Source organism: Syngnathus typhle, linkage group LG7 (assembly GCF_033458585.1).
Source record: "Syngnathus typhle isolate RoL2023-S1 ecotype Sweden linkage group LG7, RoL_Styp_1.0, whole genome shotgun sequence".
In the NCBI taxonomy this organism is placed as follows: domain Eukaryota; kingdom Metazoa; phylum Chordata; class Actinopteri; order Syngnathiformes; family Syngnathidae; genus Syngnathus; species Syngnathus typhle.
This window is the reverse complement of record NC_083744.1, coordinates 13596962-13615055: the sequence shown is the minus strand read 5'-3', so window position 1 is coordinate 13615055 and position 18094 is coordinate 13596962. Positions and strand designations below refer to the sequence as shown.

General features: G+C 37.3%; 2 protein-coding genes across 4 annotated transcripts; one reads left to right on the top strand and one right to left on the bottom strand.

Moving 5' to 3' along the window:
- Positions 1-78: 78 nt before the first annotated feature.
- ska1 (spindle and kinetochore associated complex subunit 1) lies at positions 79-3990 on the bottom strand. Of its 2 annotated transcripts, none has more exons than XM_061283112.1 (7): positions 3900-3990; positions 3260-3399; positions 3052-3167; positions 2652-2743; positions 2151-2288; positions 1661-1830; positions 79-604 (listed from the first exon to the last, which is right to left on the bottom strand). In XM_061283112.1, exons 2-7 carry the CDS (start codon positions 3366-3368, stop codon positions 456-458), a joined length of 774 nt encoding a protein of 257 aa, XP_061139096.1. In that variant the 5' UTR covers positions 3369-3399; positions 3900-3990; the 3' UTR covers positions 79-455. The 2 variants fall into 2 exon arrangements, with proteins under 2 accessions (XP_061139096.1, XP_061139097.1); XM_061283113.1 differs by having other exon boundaries at positions 3260-3344; positions 3900-3987.
- A 3481-nt stretch (positions 3991-7471) lies between these two features.
- On the top strand, positions 7472-10457 carry dnajc24 (DnaJ (Hsp40) homolog, subfamily C, member 24). Of its 2 annotated transcripts, none has more exons than XM_061282632.1 (5): positions 7472-7799; positions 8040-8143; positions 8536-8629; positions 9783-9851; positions 10054-10457. In XM_061282632.1, exons 2-5 carry the CDS (start codon positions 8042-8044, stop codon positions 10227-10229), a joined length of 441 nt encoding a protein of 146 aa, XP_061138616.1. In that variant the 5' UTR covers positions 7472-7799; positions 8040-8041; the 3' UTR covers positions 10230-10457. The 2 variants fall into 2 exon arrangements, with proteins under 2 accessions (XP_061138616.1, XP_061138615.1); XM_061282631.1 differs by having other exon boundaries at positions 7475-7799; positions 8536-8671.
- The last annotated feature ends 7637 nt before the right edge of the window (positions 10458-18094 follow it).

Genomic DNA, 18094 nt, shown 5'->3' with positions numbered 1-18094 from the left:
GAATTGTTAAATTCTTCACACGTGGCCACAAGTTAGGAATCAAGATTTATTCTATTTGAAAGTTGCATGTTTTTAAAAAAAAAAACCTATATTTCTTTTTGATCTTTGCATGATACTAATTGATAATGAAAAGCAGATAATAAATGATTTTGTACTATTTGTCAGTCAGGCCATATCTTGAGGGCACCAATGTTATTAGGGGGGGGGGGCGCACTTCAGAATCAGGCTGAGCTAGAAATGCATTCTTGTTCATACTTCTCCTGCATTTGTATTATTAGAGCGGTTTACAGAATGGGTCTATGGTTGCTGTCCATGATGGCCAATGGTCAGGTGATCAGACCAGGGTTCACGATTATCTCTGGCTTAAGCTAGGCTAGCCTTTAGCTGTTGAAGGGTATTCAAATTGATGTCAAATCACAATTCAGGAAATCTCAACTCGACTGAGAGTCCTTCATTCATAATATGATGTAGCGGGTAAGCCCTCCTCCTCGCAACTCTTGCAGGCGTTGGCAGTGTCGCAACATATTCAGAATTCCATGAAGTCGTTTATCCACTTTCATCTGAGTGAAGTCGCGAAAATCATCTTCCACCACGAAATATTGACCTGAAACAAAAACACCCGTGAAGCTAGTTGGCATTCAGAGCTGGCAGAAAAGCTATTATCTCAGCAAGGGCATGCATGTAGTTGTAGTGCACACCACGATCACAATATGTATTTAAGAGGGGTGCAATAGTACAGATAACTCACGGCCCCACAGTGCAGTTTGTACCTCGGTTTTTGCTCCGTGATTTTCGTTCGGTTTTGGTACACCTTTTTATGCGTACAAAAACACGTTTTTCTATAAAAATATTGATTTGTTTTGCTTTTCTGCAGCATTTTTTAAAAGTCTGGGATTAAAGTTAAAGTCCCAATGATTGTCGTCACACACATGTCTGGGTGTGGTGAAATTTGCATTTAACCCATCCCCGTGTGATTTTGAACCATCCCCTGGGGGAAACTGGAGCAGTGAGCAGCAGCGGGGCCGGGCTCGGGAATCATTTGGTGATCTAATATGATCTGATATGTATTTCTGTGCACTTTAAAATAACAAATGTATGTTGATATATTGCCTGAATAACATAAAGACCCTTAAGGAACTGTTTAATGCATGCCTGATGTTATTCTAATTCACGGACACGGCCCAAGGTGTCTAAATGTTTTGTGCTTAAGTCTGTTTGCACGAGTGAGTGTGCAAACATGGTCATCAATGGGCCGGCGAGCGAGCGTACAGGAGCTTTCATATGCTAATTTGACTCGCGTGGATGATCGTTAGTACATGCCTTGGTTCTTTCTTTTGGTTCCCTCATGATTCCATAAAATCTTATGTTCACATAATTGGAATTAAGACATCAGAAACAACGCCAGTACCATGAAAAAATCATTTACAGTCCTAAATAGTAAATAAAATGACTCCGTGATTCTTCATCCCAATGTGACACATTACAGCTTCAATAATAGCAGGGGCGATAAGAAAAGTATTTCATTCGTTGACTTCGTATACAGAATTTAAGTATAGCTACTCCGAGCAGTGGTGCTCATTGCTCGGAAGGAACCAGAGGGCTTGCACTTGGAGGCTATTGCCCGTAATGTAATTCGCTTGTATTATTATTATTTTTGTACCTTTGGTGTCTTTTGTCTCTTGATCCTTGAAGCGCTGGTACAACTTGCGTGTATGATTGTTTAAAGTTTTCACAGGCTGGCGAACAATTTTATATTTTGCTGCTGCAGTTGCATTAATGTTCTGCACTGCTTTGTTAATTTCATCATATGGCACCCGTCCCTTCATATACCTGAGTAAGGCAGAACAGAAGTTCAGTCTTTCCATTTTTGACAGTGATACAAGACAAAATACTGCACACACATACTGTACATTCAGAGGTACTTCAACTTATGAACGTATTTTAAATTGAATCATTAAGTTTTTACATTATTACCATCATAATTGCTTAATCAGATTTAGTGTTTGTTTTTTAGAAGAAAAGTACTGTTTATATATTTGAGTTATCCTACTGAAAATCCTTAAGTGGCTAAAACTATCAGGCGCAAATTCCTTGTGGGTGTTTAACATACATAATTCTCATTTTGATTGAGGAGATAAAGGTATACTTACGAGGGGATAACTTCAAACTCTGCGAGAGTGATGAACGGTATTTCTTTGACATGGCTCTTGAGTTTACTTTTAACAATTTCCTGCTGGCTGGATTCCACATCTGGCTCTTGGTTTTGTTTCATTATCTGCTCATTTTCTCTAAAATCAGATGATTACAAAACATTTTGAAAATACATTCTTACAACCATTAATTTCATGAAGTATAATAAATCATTGTAAAACGGAAATAATAAGAGTCTTTCAATTAACATTTAGGATAAGAACCATTTAACTAGTTTCCAACTCTACTTTCTCTTTCTGAACACTGGATTTTAAAATTGCTGATCTTTCCCAAAAACCTCGATTGATCACCAATCGTCCAGTATATATTAAGGCCACTACTATGTAATCCCAGCTGGCCATGACAACTTTTCATAATTTGCTGTGTGATGTATAATTGCCAATTCAGAATGAGCAGTTTTATTTCGCCCAAACAAAATAAGTAGCAAATATTTTCCTGACTTTTGGGGACATTTTTGAGGCAAATGAGCAGGTACGTTGTCCTTAAGATGTTGGAGACTTGCCAAATTATTTCCCGTTAACTCTTCAAGAGCCTGAAAAAGAAAGAAATGCACATTTCAAACCCATTCAAGACAGCTAATATTTTCAATAAATTGTTGATCTTGGTGTTATGAGGGGGCGGAGTAACGATTGATGAAAGCAATGGTGAAAGTGCTTTTAGAATAACAAGGATGGACAGGTGGACCATGATATTATGAATAAGGACAGACTGACGGTGACGGAAGACTGCCCAAGTTGCGATCGAAGGACGGACCTGAAATTTGGCAAACTTCTGTACCAGACTACTGAAATTTAAACTACTGAAAAGTACTAGCTGACAAAACTGCAGACTCCAGTTTACCTTTAAGTGACTGAGCTGGTCTTTTTGTTGGCCAACACTTTTTTCAAACTCCACCAGAAGTCTCTCAATTGCATCAAGTTCTCGGTTAAGATTTTTCCTCTTATCTGGGCATACATCTAGATGTAAAACAAAATCAAAATAATCAGTCCTCAAACAGTATATAGTAGTTACGCTAAGGACAACAAGTGACTCCAATAAACAATCTTACCTGCAAGTGACAAATCCAACATGCGCTGGACAGATGAAATCTGGTCATTAATATGGTGGCTGATACTCTCCAGGTCACTCATTTTCTTCCGACAAAAAGAAATGGACATAGGAGACAGTTGCAGTCAGCAACCAGTTCACCTGGGGAGGATACAAACTAACTTTTTTTTGACGTTGAGGTATAGATTACTACTGGAGAATGTAGGAGAAGTCAATGTTATGCATCAGTGACTCCATTTCATCCAATTGGAACAAAATAATTAAAAGTTCAAATCTTGTTATTCCAAAACCACCCAGGCTATCCAAGCAAAGTACATTAACACAAATCTGATTTGCATTTCAAAATAAAAAGCCTCTGAATTTAAACTGTTACTTCTGACTTGAAAAAAATCAAAGTATAGTAGCAAAAATAGTTTTCATTCTTTGTCATGTTATTTAAAAAAAACAATGCAATGGAGTGCAGGCTGACTATAGCCATGATTTGGTCAAAAATGAGTAAATAACTATAAGATTTAAGTCGTACAAGTAAGTTTATGTTTGCCGATGGTAACGATCAGATAAGGCCACCGCGCTTGCATTGACTACAATCGACACAAACCAAACAGTAAATGTTTTCGCACTATATATATTTGTGTTCTTACTTGTTTTGTTTTCCCTTGTAGTCACAACGCTTGGCGCTCCGTGGGTCAATTTCTTCTTCGTTGGTACGCCTACTCATCGAGTCAGACAGGCTATGCACAATGCTGCCCTCTGCTGGCATTTTACCCTCTTTTATTCTATGCGAAAATTCTTATCGCATAATTTAATTGTTGTCATACTAAATAGCACTAGTGAATGTTTTTTCTATTACGATTTTCCATTGTTCTACATTCATATTCTTGTAATTCTGCAAACACATGACATTAATACCAACCAATAATAGTCATTAAGTGACAATGCGTGCAGGCTACAACATTACACACACACCCAAGATTGGATATAACGGGCATGGATGAAGAACTGAAATCTTGTCCTGGTCTTTGTGTCAGTTTGTCAGCATTTCTGTATTCTCACATCTCCATGATGGTTTCTTCTAAGGTCGATATGTACTGAGGTGACAATTGATGACACTGACTTCTTTGTAAACATCCAATCAAAGACCTGATGACTCCCAGTGGCCCTGTGACCCTTTCACATCATCAAGTGAAAATGTGTGTACATGTGTTTGTGTGTCTCTAGTCTCTCCTCTCTCCAGTGTAATTATGATGTCAATACATGTTTGTTTGCCAGTGGTGGAGTAGACCTATTATGGATTTGAAAAGGTGCCTTCAAGCATTTTGTTCCAAGGTGCAGTGCTGACAAATGCTGTCATCCGATCACTGTCTGGCGATTAATGTCAGAAATAATGAGCCGAATCCACAAGGTAAACGCCCCCCAAAAAACAAACAATAAAACTAAAGCGATGTAGGAATGAAGGTGATGTGATGAGGTTTGACAGAGTGAACAGGTTTGGTGCAGTTGCTTCTGTTTTGTTTATTTTTTTCTGTTTTATTTTTGGAGAACTAATGGATGCTTAACTTGGCCCAAGGGTGACAGCTGTTGTTCCTGTATGCTCGGCAGTAGTTGTACTGTGTATTTATGGAGATATAGAGAATGAGCATGTATACAAATTATTTTATTACATCCATCTAAACTTTACATTCCGAACAATAACTGCACCATTGTTAAAACATTTTTTTAGTCATTTTGATTGTAACCAAGTACATACGTGTACACAATAACTACTACATTTTCAGTGTGGTGTTCATCAAGGCTTAAAATAATATTTTTCCTTTGAGGAACAATTTTGCTAATCAGTTTCTTCATTTGAGGGTCAACGTACTCATTGTTTTGCAGATATTTTTTTAGGTTAACCCCAGGGATCTATAGCAAGGGTTTTATTTGGAACACAAATCTTTAAAACAATTCCGTATTCAGAATGGCAAAACAGAAACAATGCTTCTCCTAATTATCTTAATATGTTTTCAAATCATTGAATATCAGGCTTTTTAAAACGTTCTGGGCACTATAAAGCACTATAAATAACATGTCTAATGAGTATTTAGGTCAAAATGTATCATTTTCTTTTTTCGACAGACAACGTCGTGGTGGCTGAACCATGGCCCATCTGCGGCTGTGATAGGATTGTGACGACAATGATGAAGACGATGAAGATTATGATGGAGGGGAATTAGTTTTCGATCAGCAGGACTGTCAGGTCATTGTGCTGCATCTCACCTCCATGTCTGTGTGCCTGATCAATACCAACAGTTCACAGTCCATTAGCAACTCGTTCGCTCCTCCCTCTTTCTATCTTTCTCTCTCCCGCCATAAGAATCACAGTTATCAATATTACTGCCTCCCCTACGCAACTTCACAACTATATCTCCTTGATACCTCCATTTTATATCAGTATTTGCCCTATTTTTCGAGCACATTGCAAATATATCTGTTGATATGCTAAGACTGCATTGGTTGTTGTTTTTTCCAGACATAAGCATTAAGGTGGATGCTTTTTTCTTTTGTTTTTGTATATCTGTTGATATGCTAATATTGCATTGGTAATTGTTTCCAGACATAAGCATTAAGGTGGATGCTTTTTTTTTTTCCTCCAGCAAAACACCCATGCATACATACAAATTTTATTCACAAATAACGATGTTACTAAAAGATGAGTAAGTCCATTAACACAAAAAATTAATAATGCATTCAATTTATGAGAAGGTTCAGTTCTTACTGTAAGTTGTTCTTGTTTAAGTTTACAGGCACTCTTGTATTGCATGACTGCACATGCACATACAATTATTACATTGCACGCTTCAACACACACACACTTGGAATTAATTCAGTGCATGCGTGAATTCATGTCACACATCACAAGCCTCATCCTGAACACACATGCATCGTATGCACACAAGCACTCATCCATGCACACGCAGAGGAAATGTACTGTGTTTAATCTTCAGATAAAGAGCATTGCGGACATTTCTGACATAAATGTAAATCTTACAAAAAAATATTGCCGTTACATATTACACACACGCATGCATGCACGCAACTACTAGAATGTGACACCATTGTTTAAATAATGGTGGACATTCTGGCATACCCCTCTATGAGTTGTCTATGAGTTGTCACGTTATTGTGGTGGAGGGGTCTGCATGTCCCATTGATCCCAAGAGCTAAATTGTCTATTGCATTTTGGTGCATGTATATATATATATATATATATATATATATATATATATATATATATATATATATATATATATATATATATATATATATATATATATATATATATATATATATATATATATATATATATATATATATATATATATATATATATGTATGTATATAAATACAAATATAAATATATATACATGAACCATCAGTCATGTGTTGTCTAAAGAGTGTGTTAAAATGTTGAGCTGATCTTTTCTGTGTTTAATGAACCAGAGTGTGTTGCTGTTGTTTTTTCCTGTTCACACATTTCTAATGAACATCTGTTCCAATCTCCTCAGTTGTAACTCGCAAAGACAGAATACTTTTTATGGTTAAAAAACCTTCTCTAATGTGAAAAAGATCCTTTTTTGCCACTGAGGTTAACAACTAGAATATCTTGACTCAAAATGATGGTAATGAAAGTCATGTTGTTGCATCTCACAGATCTGTTTTTAACTTAAATTATAAAATCTTGATTTTTAAAATTCTAAATTATAAAAGCCCTTGAGGATCGGAGTTGTTGACCCCTGGTCTATAGCTTTGTCAAATGTCAATTTAGAGCAGACATTTAGGAGCTTTTTTTCCTCACTTTGGATGGATAAATTCCAAGCGTGGTGACTGCCTCTGTTGTTCGATAAAATAATAGGTTAAGAGTACAGTCATGTCTAGTTTGTTTTATAAAAAAAATGATTCTGTTGAACCACAATTCAAAGACAATGTATGATTTTCAGTGGGTCATATTCAAAATGATTTTTATTTATTATTACTTTTGAAAGATCAGAAGTTATTCGTGTGACTAATGTGGGTTTTTCTTAATGAAAAGCTCAGTCAATTTTGTCCTCGTATATCTCCATTAAGCAAATGTATGGAGCATCCGACTGGGAACCCGCCGCTCTGCCACATCTAATATGGCGTCGACGTTCACCTACAATTCCGAACACAACTTACACGACAGTAGTACGCTTTGGTGAGAGTCTGCGATCGTGAACTGACTTCAGAGTACACTCCAGTAAAGCAATGTGTCGAATTTAAATTACGTTAAATTTATGTCCAACAGATATCCAGAAACCAGATATTAGAATTAAATTGGTACCTTGCCCTAGAGTGTAAATATAACCTTATTAGATCCGAAAAGGGGAACAAATATGTAGCGTGTGAACGCGGTAACAGTCGGTTCGAGACTCGGAACGAATCTTTTTCCAATCTTTTTCCTGCGGACTCACAACAACACCGGACACCCCAAGGATGGTCGTGACACACTTTAAGATTTATAGCGAACAACAGCGATTCCCCAGGTTTGACCACTTAGGACAAAGGTTATGTGTGTAATTGGCCCAAAGGTTTGAGGATGTATGTCATTTAGAAAAGCGGCAACGAACACGTTTTGTTAATTCTATACTTTCAAGTCGTTACTTCTGACGTATGTCAATGTGACACATCCTTATATCTGACTGGATCAAAACAAAAGAGTGGAGTTGGGAAAAAATGTTCGGCTGTCTTTATCGGTTTCTGTTAATATACCGTTTTCATTCTAGGTATGTGTGAGGCAGTAGAGAAGGATCTGTATGCTGTTCTCGGAGCCAGCCCTTCAGATTCAGTCCAGCAGCTCAAATACAGATATCAGAAGCTTGCCTTAGAGGTATCTATCTCTGTCGTTCTCTGTCTGTCTGTCTGCCTGCCTGCCTGCCTCTCTCTCTGTCTTTGTCTCTGTCTGCCTGCCTGCTATTTTAAATAAATATCTGTGATGTACTAAAGTCACGATAAACGAACCCTGATGTAGTGAGGGATTACTGTACTTGCATAGATCTAACCAAACCAGGTGACAAGACCTTTGTCAGATGTGTCAAAGAAGCTTTTAGGAACTTTCACCAGTTTTAGAACTTTGAGTTTTAGAATCTTATTTTTTTTTTGCATTAAGTTTCCAATGAAGGTAGTTCACACTTCTGTTGACCATTAAATTTCTTTCTTTGGACTGTCTTATTAAATTTGTTTGTGCGCGTGTGTTCTCCCAATGCTTTTGTGTTTTAACAGTGCCACCCTGATCGTCTTGGAGATGTGTGTGACTCAGAAGCTGAGTCTGGAAGGAGGAAATTTCTTGAAATTGATGCAGCCTGGAAAATCCTGTGTGAGCACAAGACGAGAAATCAGTATGATGAACAGAGGAGAGGTTATAACCCCTAATAATCTTTATTATATTAATAATCAACACACCACTTTTGTCCCCAGTGACCGTGTCACATATCCCTCCGCCTATCAAAGCGGAGCCGCGGAACAGCCTTTTTACGAGTGTATAAAAGTGATCAAGTCATCACAAAAATCATGGGAAAAATACAATATAAGCCGCACCGGACTATAAACCACAGAGTCCAAATTTTGAGAAAAAAGTCACGGCTTATAGTCAGAAATTTACTGTACTTCCTTCCGTGATGTCATAAACCAAGGGGGGGGGGGTGGCTTTCGTGGCTCTATTTCTCAGTAAAAGTGGACATTTTTAAAGGCATTTGTAATTTCATTGTTTCTTCAAAATTAATGGATAAAATAGACAATGCTAACTTTATTAATTTTCCTCATGAAAAAAACCCCACATCAACTGGACTAGTTAGTGAAAAATTATCCATTAAGCTTTACCGTCCCTTAAAGGAGAAACTTAATAAAAGAGATAAGAGTTGACTCTTTCCAGGGAGCTGAGCTGAAAGACAGCTGGAGTTGTAGTCAACTTTTCCTAGACTTTGCAATCATGACATTTTGATATTTGACTCACAGTCCCTTATTTATTGCCATTGTCTTACTCTTGAATATATTACTTAGCAGCAATTATCCTTTACACAGTTCCAACACTAATTAAAGCCTTGGCAAAGTTCAACACTAATTTATCCGTGCCTCAGTCATTATCACTGTCAAAGTGTTCAACGTGATAATGATTTTTACTCACAACTAATCTGTTACAAATGAAGTGTGAACATTCGTTCACCTGTCTATTCACTCACTCCCACAATTATTAATGACCATTGTCTATCCATCAAGCCATGCATTACATTTCATGAACTTTCATTAATTTAGGGAGAATACAAAAGTCATATTTTGGACCCATTATTTTTCCTTTGAATTCTTCGGTTGCTCAGGCCTTTGTGGGGTTCACTAGACATGACCAGAAATTTCTGCAAGTAACCACTTGCCATGAGCCAAAGCCTCATTAAGCTAATGAAATTGACAACAGACAGCATATTGTCCACTGGCCAAGTTCCTCAATTGCTGTTACTCAATTTTTCTTCCTTCAGCTCAAGAACTTCAACAAGCCTGGCCAATTGACTCTATAGTCTCACTGGAGGACATGACATGGGACCATGGTAAGCACACATGAAGTTAATGTGTAATTTTAATTTGGTTTCCACTTTTATGTTTTATTTTTCAGACATTAAAACTAAAGTAATGTCACAAGATATGGAAAGGGTGGGGGGACCTCTATATATGACCAATATCACAATGTTGTTCAACCAAAGCATTTTTCTATTGTATATAATATTTCTATACATATTGTGTACCTTGCAGATGAGTGTGTATACACGTACTGCTGCCGCTGTGGTGGACAATTCATCTTTTCAGAAGAAGAGTTGCCATGGAGGCAAGGGAATGATGATGAAAAGAAAAGAAATGAGAGCCAACATATGGTTGTATGCTGTGATACTTGTTCTCTCAGTATTTATGTCAAACTATCTTTTGTGTAAGATAGCGGGTGGATTAGAAATTTGAATATTTCACTTTTTTGCTTCCTGATGATTGTCATTTTAATTGAGATTCTTCCAAATACAACACTGTCGAGCATCATGTCATATCACCTTTGTTTGGCTCTGTAAAAATGGAAGTAACTTTTTTTCTTATTATTATTATGGAAAAAAGTATTGTTCATAAACACTTCACATATTATTTAATAGAATAAATTATGACTGCATAAATTGTGTCTTTATAGAAGATCAATCATTAGGTGGGCTCCTCACCGCTGATATCTGCTCTTGCTTGAGGTCGTTCCATTTCATCAAGTTGTCAGTCGTAACACTGAGCTTGTCATGGGATTTCTTCTGAGCCAAAGTAGTCTAAGGTGATGACGCTTTATACTCTGGAGAACACACCTGTGGTCTTTTTTTCAGCAGCAAGAGGGTCATCTACATGTCTGAGCTTGCCTACCTGGCATAATACTTTGAAGATGTGATCCTTTCTCCCTAAATTAAACACAAGACAGTTGAAAAATAATTATTGCTTAATAAGGATTTTAAAATAGATTTTTGTTTCTGGATCAATCTTTTCTGTCTGATGTTCTTTTTACACCAAAATTCGAGCCTCTAAATTCTATCAAATTAGATAAACATGGCACAAAGTGCACCTATACAAAACAGTATGTCGGTTGTTTTTTTTCACCCAAACTTGATTCTCACGTATGCACAGATGATATCTGCAAGTGGTTTAATTCAAACGGCTTCTTTGTGTCTCAGATACAAAGGTAAGCAGTATTTTTTAATGCTTGACAATAATAGTTTTTTTTTTGCCTCTTTAAAGCAACAAGCAAATGTAGAATTAGTTTGATATGGTATCTACAATGCTTATTCACAGAAAGTATAAAGTCATTTAAAAAAGACATGCATTCTGTGACCCAGCAAAATTATATTGTGACCCCCCAGGGGTGCCAAATCCCAAATTGAGAAGTGATGCCCTAAATGATAGAGCTATTCTCCTCTCAGCAGGATTGCGACAGACGTACAAAAGGGATAAAGACTGGTAATGACTCTGCTCTCTCTCTGGTCACTCAACCTGCAAAGGTCACAGCTGACAGAGAGACTGAATAATGATCATCTGTCATCATTTATCCTCTTTAATCCATGTGAGTACACTGTCCTCCTCAGATATCTGAAAGAAGAATGCCCAAGAAAGTTAAAAGTTTGACAGAAAAAAGTGTGTGCAAATGAATTTTCTCAACCCTGCACTAATTACAACCCCCCCCCCTTCATCACTATCAGCGAAAGTGGTCTGAAGATTATCGAAACTGGGGGTGGGGGACTTGACAGCTGATGTTTAAATGAAGGGTTTGGTAGAATATTGATGTGACAGAAACAGAGACTCACAGAGTTGTGCAAAGAAACAAAATCAAAAAACACACCACCTGCAATTAGAATTAGAATGCTTTAGATCACTTTTCAAGATTCCCCAACCATCATTTATCAGACAGCCCTTCCCCATTCCACACTCACAAAACAATTCAATATAGCAATCATAGTGTTGTTTCATTTTATTTTTCCACAAAGCTCAGAGAAAGTTGCCTTAGCGGAAGAACATTGAGGAGCATGTTATTATGTATATGACCGAAGTCCATACTTGTACGTTAAAATACATTTTGTCCTTTCTGTTTTCAATGTTTTATCCGAGGAGAAAAAACAACAACACATTTTCCACAATGGGAATCGACTTACTTTGCAATTTTACTATTTTCGTCAATACATGTCGAAAAATATCACAGTGACCATTAATAATAGTATTAAAATAAGTAAATATTAATTAGGAAACAGCAATTCCTTTATGTATTAAAATATTCTGTACTGTATAAGATTATACTATTTTAATATAATTTGCAGCAGTGAGACCAATTGCAGTTAGATGCAGGGGTTGTCACATGAACACACGTACACACACACACTCCCTTTCCAAGAAGCTTATTTGTGAAGAAGTGATACCCCATTGGGCGCTAACTAATTGGCTGTGGCAAGCAGGGCCCAAGAGGGTCTCAGCCCTTGTCAAGTCATTAGTGTGTTGTTAGCTTGTTATTAGGTTCAAGCTTTTTGTTTTCTTACCTCTTCATCTTAATAAATGACTGGGAAGAAAGTCACCGAACCGCTCGGCTCTTTATATAAGTAGCTTCAAGTGTGTTTCTTCTGACCTTATTAGGATCTATTAGAGACCAGGCTGCAAAGAGCATGCAGAGGCAAAATGATATTTCACCTGTTTTGGGTGTGTTTCAGTTTATGTGTGTGACTATGGAAGAAGTTGGACAGACATTCATAGTTCAGAAGACCAGCTTTTATTTCATAGTACAGTCAAACCTCGGTTTTTGACCACAATCCGTTCGAGAATTGAATCGGTCGAATTCCGAATCTATTTTTCCCATGACAAATAATGGAAACAATTTTAATTCCTTCCAAGACTAAAAAAGGAGGACATTCGCAGCCGAGTGTGAAGCGGTTGAGATGAGGATCAGCATCTCCAAATCCGAGTCCATGGTCCTTGGTCGGAAAAGAGGGGAATGTACTCTTTTGCAGATTAAAAATGCCCTTGAGTTGATTTTTGTGAAGAAAAAAGAGCTTTTGTACTTAATTTCAATTTCCGGTGCATTTTTCATGCTGTCCTTTTAATTGCAGTATGTGGTTATTTTGTTATTTGCTTCATATCCCTTGTTGTTGGGTTAGGAAAGTGGATCTTTTTTAAATGCACTAAAAACATATAATGTAATGTTTAATTATTAACATTGTATTATTTGTATCAAGAGCAGGTATTTTCTTTATATTTAAAATAGCAATATTGTAATAGATGTGGTTAGGAAGTGCCTAACTGGGGCCCTAATAGCACTGATAAAAAATAAAAAAAGTGGCCCCTCTAGCATTAAAAGCCCAATTCACACGGCAGGATTATTGGCCCCATTTAGCCCCAAATCGCCCCTCCTGACAATCGTGGGTCAGCCCAACGGCTTTTCTTTTTTATACTTTTTTCTGCTGAAATCAACCCAAAAACTGTTGCTTCTTTGTCCACCATGTTTTTTTATTCCAAAGTCACGTTCAATCTGGGTTTTGCAAGATTTGCCGTCTGACGTGGAATTATAAATATAACAAATAGAGATATAACAATGAATTTTGATGTGGTGTACAATTTTGATGTGTACACAGTACATTCAAAATATTTATACGTGTATTTTTTTTTTCTCATCACATGTGGGGTCAAATGACAAATGATGAAAACAAACAAACAAAACAATATGTTTGAGCGCCTAACAGGGTGATAACCAAATGACCAATCCATCCTAGTTTAGATGCCAAACAGTGAATTGTAAAGGTCCATGCTCTCCGCCTTGGAGGATTTTCTCAAACAATAGAGGGGTAGGACCGCTCAGCACTTCAATTGCAGAGGTCAGACTGGGCCACGTATCAAACACATAAGTGGGACGAGGCCACACATCGTATAAGAAGGGTTGGCTGGGCCACACACTCGACAAATTCAATTCGGGGCCTCGCCCTCCTATTGCCGCCGAGACAAACAACACACAGCCAGGCAGACTTACATCACCTCTGGCAGCTCGAGTGCTCCTTCTCTTCGTGGCTTTTCTCCTTTTCTTACTTTCTACTGTGGCCAATCTTCTTACATCACAAAAGAATGGAGGTTCCCTTTTGGCCACAATGCTGTGCTGCAACAGCATGGACAATCCTGTCCCGCTACAAAGCACGACATTCTCTGCTGCTCAGCTTCAATTAGCTGTGCTCTGATACATCTCAATGCAGCTTCAGTACAATTTAAATCTGACTAAAAACATCTCAATTCAACCTCAGTGCTCTTCAATGCAGCTTCAATACTCAGTCCCTACATTTTAATACGGCTCAGTTCATCTCAAAGAAGCTGGAGTAGATCTAAATAGTGCCTCAGAACGGGCTCTGAGGGCATTCAGCACAGCAGATTCACTACCTGAAGTCCCCAGTGTGCTGATTCTTTGTCACCACTGTGAACGGCTGACAGACAGAAAGGAGAAAATTCCGATAGGTATGCCCAGTCAAGAGTTCAGCTTGACTCATAACGACAGGGGTTAATACTGACTTAACAAACTGAATGGCTGTCAGCACAAGATGATATTGGCTGGATCTTGTATTAGCATTTATTTGACACCGTGGTTGGGAGTGTTTACTGTCCTCTCCTGAGCATTGAATACAAGAAAGAAGAACACTTTGGGATAAGCTTTAAACAACTGGGTCATTCCAAGTGTTTGATTACGTTTTTGTTTTTGCGTGATGTTCCTTTCCAGAATTGTGAATTAACACAAAGCTGTCTTATTTGTTCACCAAAGTTAATGATTCAAAATAGATGGTATTATCAAACAAGGTAAATAGATTAATACTAACTCAACCAAAAAATAATTGTTTGGAACGCCCACGTGGACGGCATTCTCAGACGGTAGACAGTTTCCTAAACTGTAATGAATGAATTGTGTTTCTCATAACACTATAGTATATAGTACCCACCCAAAAAATAAATAAATGTTGTAGTTAATTTATGTATACAGTAAAGTATTAAATTGCCAGAAAAATGTGTGTGCATGCGTGCGTGTGTGTGTGTCATGTGTTTGCACCAGCCAGTCTCTGCTGTTTATTTTAAAAATATTTTATTTAGACCTGGCTTTATTTAGAGACACACACACAAACATGCACATTTACCCACTGACATGCTCACACACTCGTTCCTCCCACATAATCTCACACACAGTATGTAATCTGCCACGATTACACAAAAGACCTCATACAGTGATGGAAAGTTATTAACTAAATGGAGAGATGTCTCATAAAATATTACAACCCCCTCCTCAACATTTAACTTAATTTACCTTAGTAGCCCATTGCTGCACACTGAAATCACAAAAAAACTTACATGCATAAGGTTAATAATTTTAATTTAAAAAAAACAAAGGGGATGGGTTAAACATTTAAAGCCTGAAGCATGGAATCGTTATGAGACAATTCTGTTACTTGGAAAATGGAGACTTTGTTGATCCTCATGAACAAACAAAATTTTGTGAGGAAAATCAACTTGACTGTTGATTTGTATCATATTAGATAGATCTGGTTTCAATGCCCCAAAAAATCTTGATTTAACAACAAGCCAAAAGATGATAAACAAACATCAAACATTCTAGTATTTCAAAACATTGAAAATAACCTTTCCCTCTAATTAGCAATGTGCTCAGGAGGTAAAATGACTACATATACAGAAATATCTTTGCATATATTGTTTATCAATAAGATGTTTTTCCTGTAATCAAAAGAGTACAAGCTGCTGTAAGGCTTCTTTGCTGCAAAAGTGTCTCAACAAGGTCCAGGATCCCATGACAGCACAGGCTGGATGCATGCAAAAGAACAATAGACAACTGTATGAAGAGCACAGTGCGGCCAGATAGAACTGTTGTACCGACTGAGGTTAATCTCAACTGGCTTTAGTGAGTAAGAGGCTTTTGCTCTTTTGAGCTCAGTTCAAAAGCCACCTCGACAGATAGCTGATGAAGACGTCCACCCCACCCCGATACTTAAAGAACTGTCATCTGAATAAAAGGCTGTCATGGGATCTCAAATGATCAAATGTCTCCCTAAAACCTCCCCATGCATGGCCTACATTACCTGAAAACCTAATATGATTAAGCATAATTATTAATAATGACCATCAGTGCCCTCGTATCTAAGAGCAAAGGTGAATTCTAGACATCATTTGAAGATGAATGCTTTTTACTCACCCATTTTAGTAGAATGTAATGGTGAACTATGATGCACTGAAGAGAAAACAAATACCATTAGTTAGACAAATCAGACTATTGGTAAGAATAGTTACTGAGAATCAAGGAATTGATTTGGAGGCTGTGGAGAATGCATTGCAAATATATATCGGCAATGCAGCTTAACAAAAAATTATTCATACCTCATGTATATTGCTTTTAAAAATAGAATACGAGGACCAATCATAATTTATTACTACAAGAAAAAAATTACATCATTGTTACTCAAATTTGGATTTTTTTTCCAAATTAAAAAACGATCTAAAAGTCTAAATAAAACTTCTAAATTGAGGAAACGTGGCTAACCTTTTCGGACAATACTTCTTGTTGGTGACCGTATTTCGCGGATTTCACTTATCGCGGGTGGTTTTTGGAATCAATTATCCGCGATAAACGAGGGATTACTGTATATAGTATAATTTGTTAGAGAGCGAGAGAGAGAGATGCTCTACTGCTCTACAATTGACTGATCAGTAGCTATGAATGTTATCCTTGAGTGTGATCCACTGCAGTAAACCATTTGAATTTAACATTTTTAAATCGATAACTTGAAAAGTGATGTTAAATGCTGCACAAAACACCTTTGGATATGGCCATTAAAAGTCAAGTTTAACATTATTTTAATTTAGGTGTCAATCCAAGCAGGTGTGCTGAGTGAAGACCTGCTTGATTGAAATCTTCATCATATAAGCATCATCTATAAACTATAGCTTGTCAGCTATAGTTTATTTTCTATCAATAGGTTTGTGGGATAGTCACAACTCCATTTTATTGAGTCTGATATGCACAGATGTTGGCATGAAAATATCCCTTTGAGGTAGGATACATGTGTCATTGTGAATAAAACTAATCTAATTCCCATCTGCTCTATTTGGTTTCATTTCATCAATTTGGCTTCATCTCACAGATCATTCCTTCTCTTTATTTGCCCGCAAAAAGGCAAGATGCCTTCCTGTCACAAATCCATCCTGTGACGATTAACATGCAAATGTTTTAATTAGAATGTAGATTGTCAACATAACCATCATATTTAATCAAAATGTAAATTGTTATTGTTTTTATGAAGAGACAAGCAGCATGTGTGAGGTGTGATGTCTGTTTGACAACATTTATTTGTTCTTTTTATTCAACCAGTTAAACAACTCCAGTCATTCATTTACATTCAATTATCTCCTCCTTGATTAGTTAATGCTTTGTAATGCTTCATTGCTGTCTCTCTGTTTATAGTGGGCATGCATTGCTGATATATCTGGCAACCTGAACAGCGGTAATGAAAATGGATGGATGGATTAAAGGTATGTCAAGCATTGCTGCTTCATTATATTATTAACAAAAATCAGTAGGTGTTTTTTATGAGATAACCTGAGTAGTGTAGTGCTGATCTAAATTAGAAAGTCTTTTTTTTTTTTTTTTTTATCTGTGAAAGTCTGAACTTGGTACAACTCTTCCTCTCTTTGGGGGTTGGTAATACACAATTATTGGAGTTCCAGGGAGATAGGGGTGCAGGAGAAATACAAGTTGGGGGGGGGGGTGTGAAATGTGTCATTTCTCAGGACGTCCTCCTCCTATTTCCTCTGTCCATTATGCCGCACTGCAGTTGCTTCACCCCTCCCTTGGGGTGGGTGGGGCTGCCAGCTGGCCTTGGGCCTATTGTTGGACTTGGCACCTCTCTCTTCGGGGATAGTTGCACTGCCCTGCCCCACTTGACATCAGGGCGTCTGCCAGGTGCTGGTTCTTGGGTGGTGGTCCTCTGGCTGGACATAGTCTTCAGGCCTCTTATATCACACAAAGCAATGCAGCTTTACTTATATACGTAGAGGATTTTATACACATAGTCCCTCAATGTCCTTCAGACTATTATAAAACATTTTAAAAGCATTTTATTACACCCTAACAATATTACATGTTTCTCCATAGAAAGCTGACATTCATTGGACATTCCCATATTAACTTGAATCGGAGGGGGGTTAAAAAAAATCATTTTACATACCATATCTGTCTGATGTGACCTGCTGGACAACAAATTTA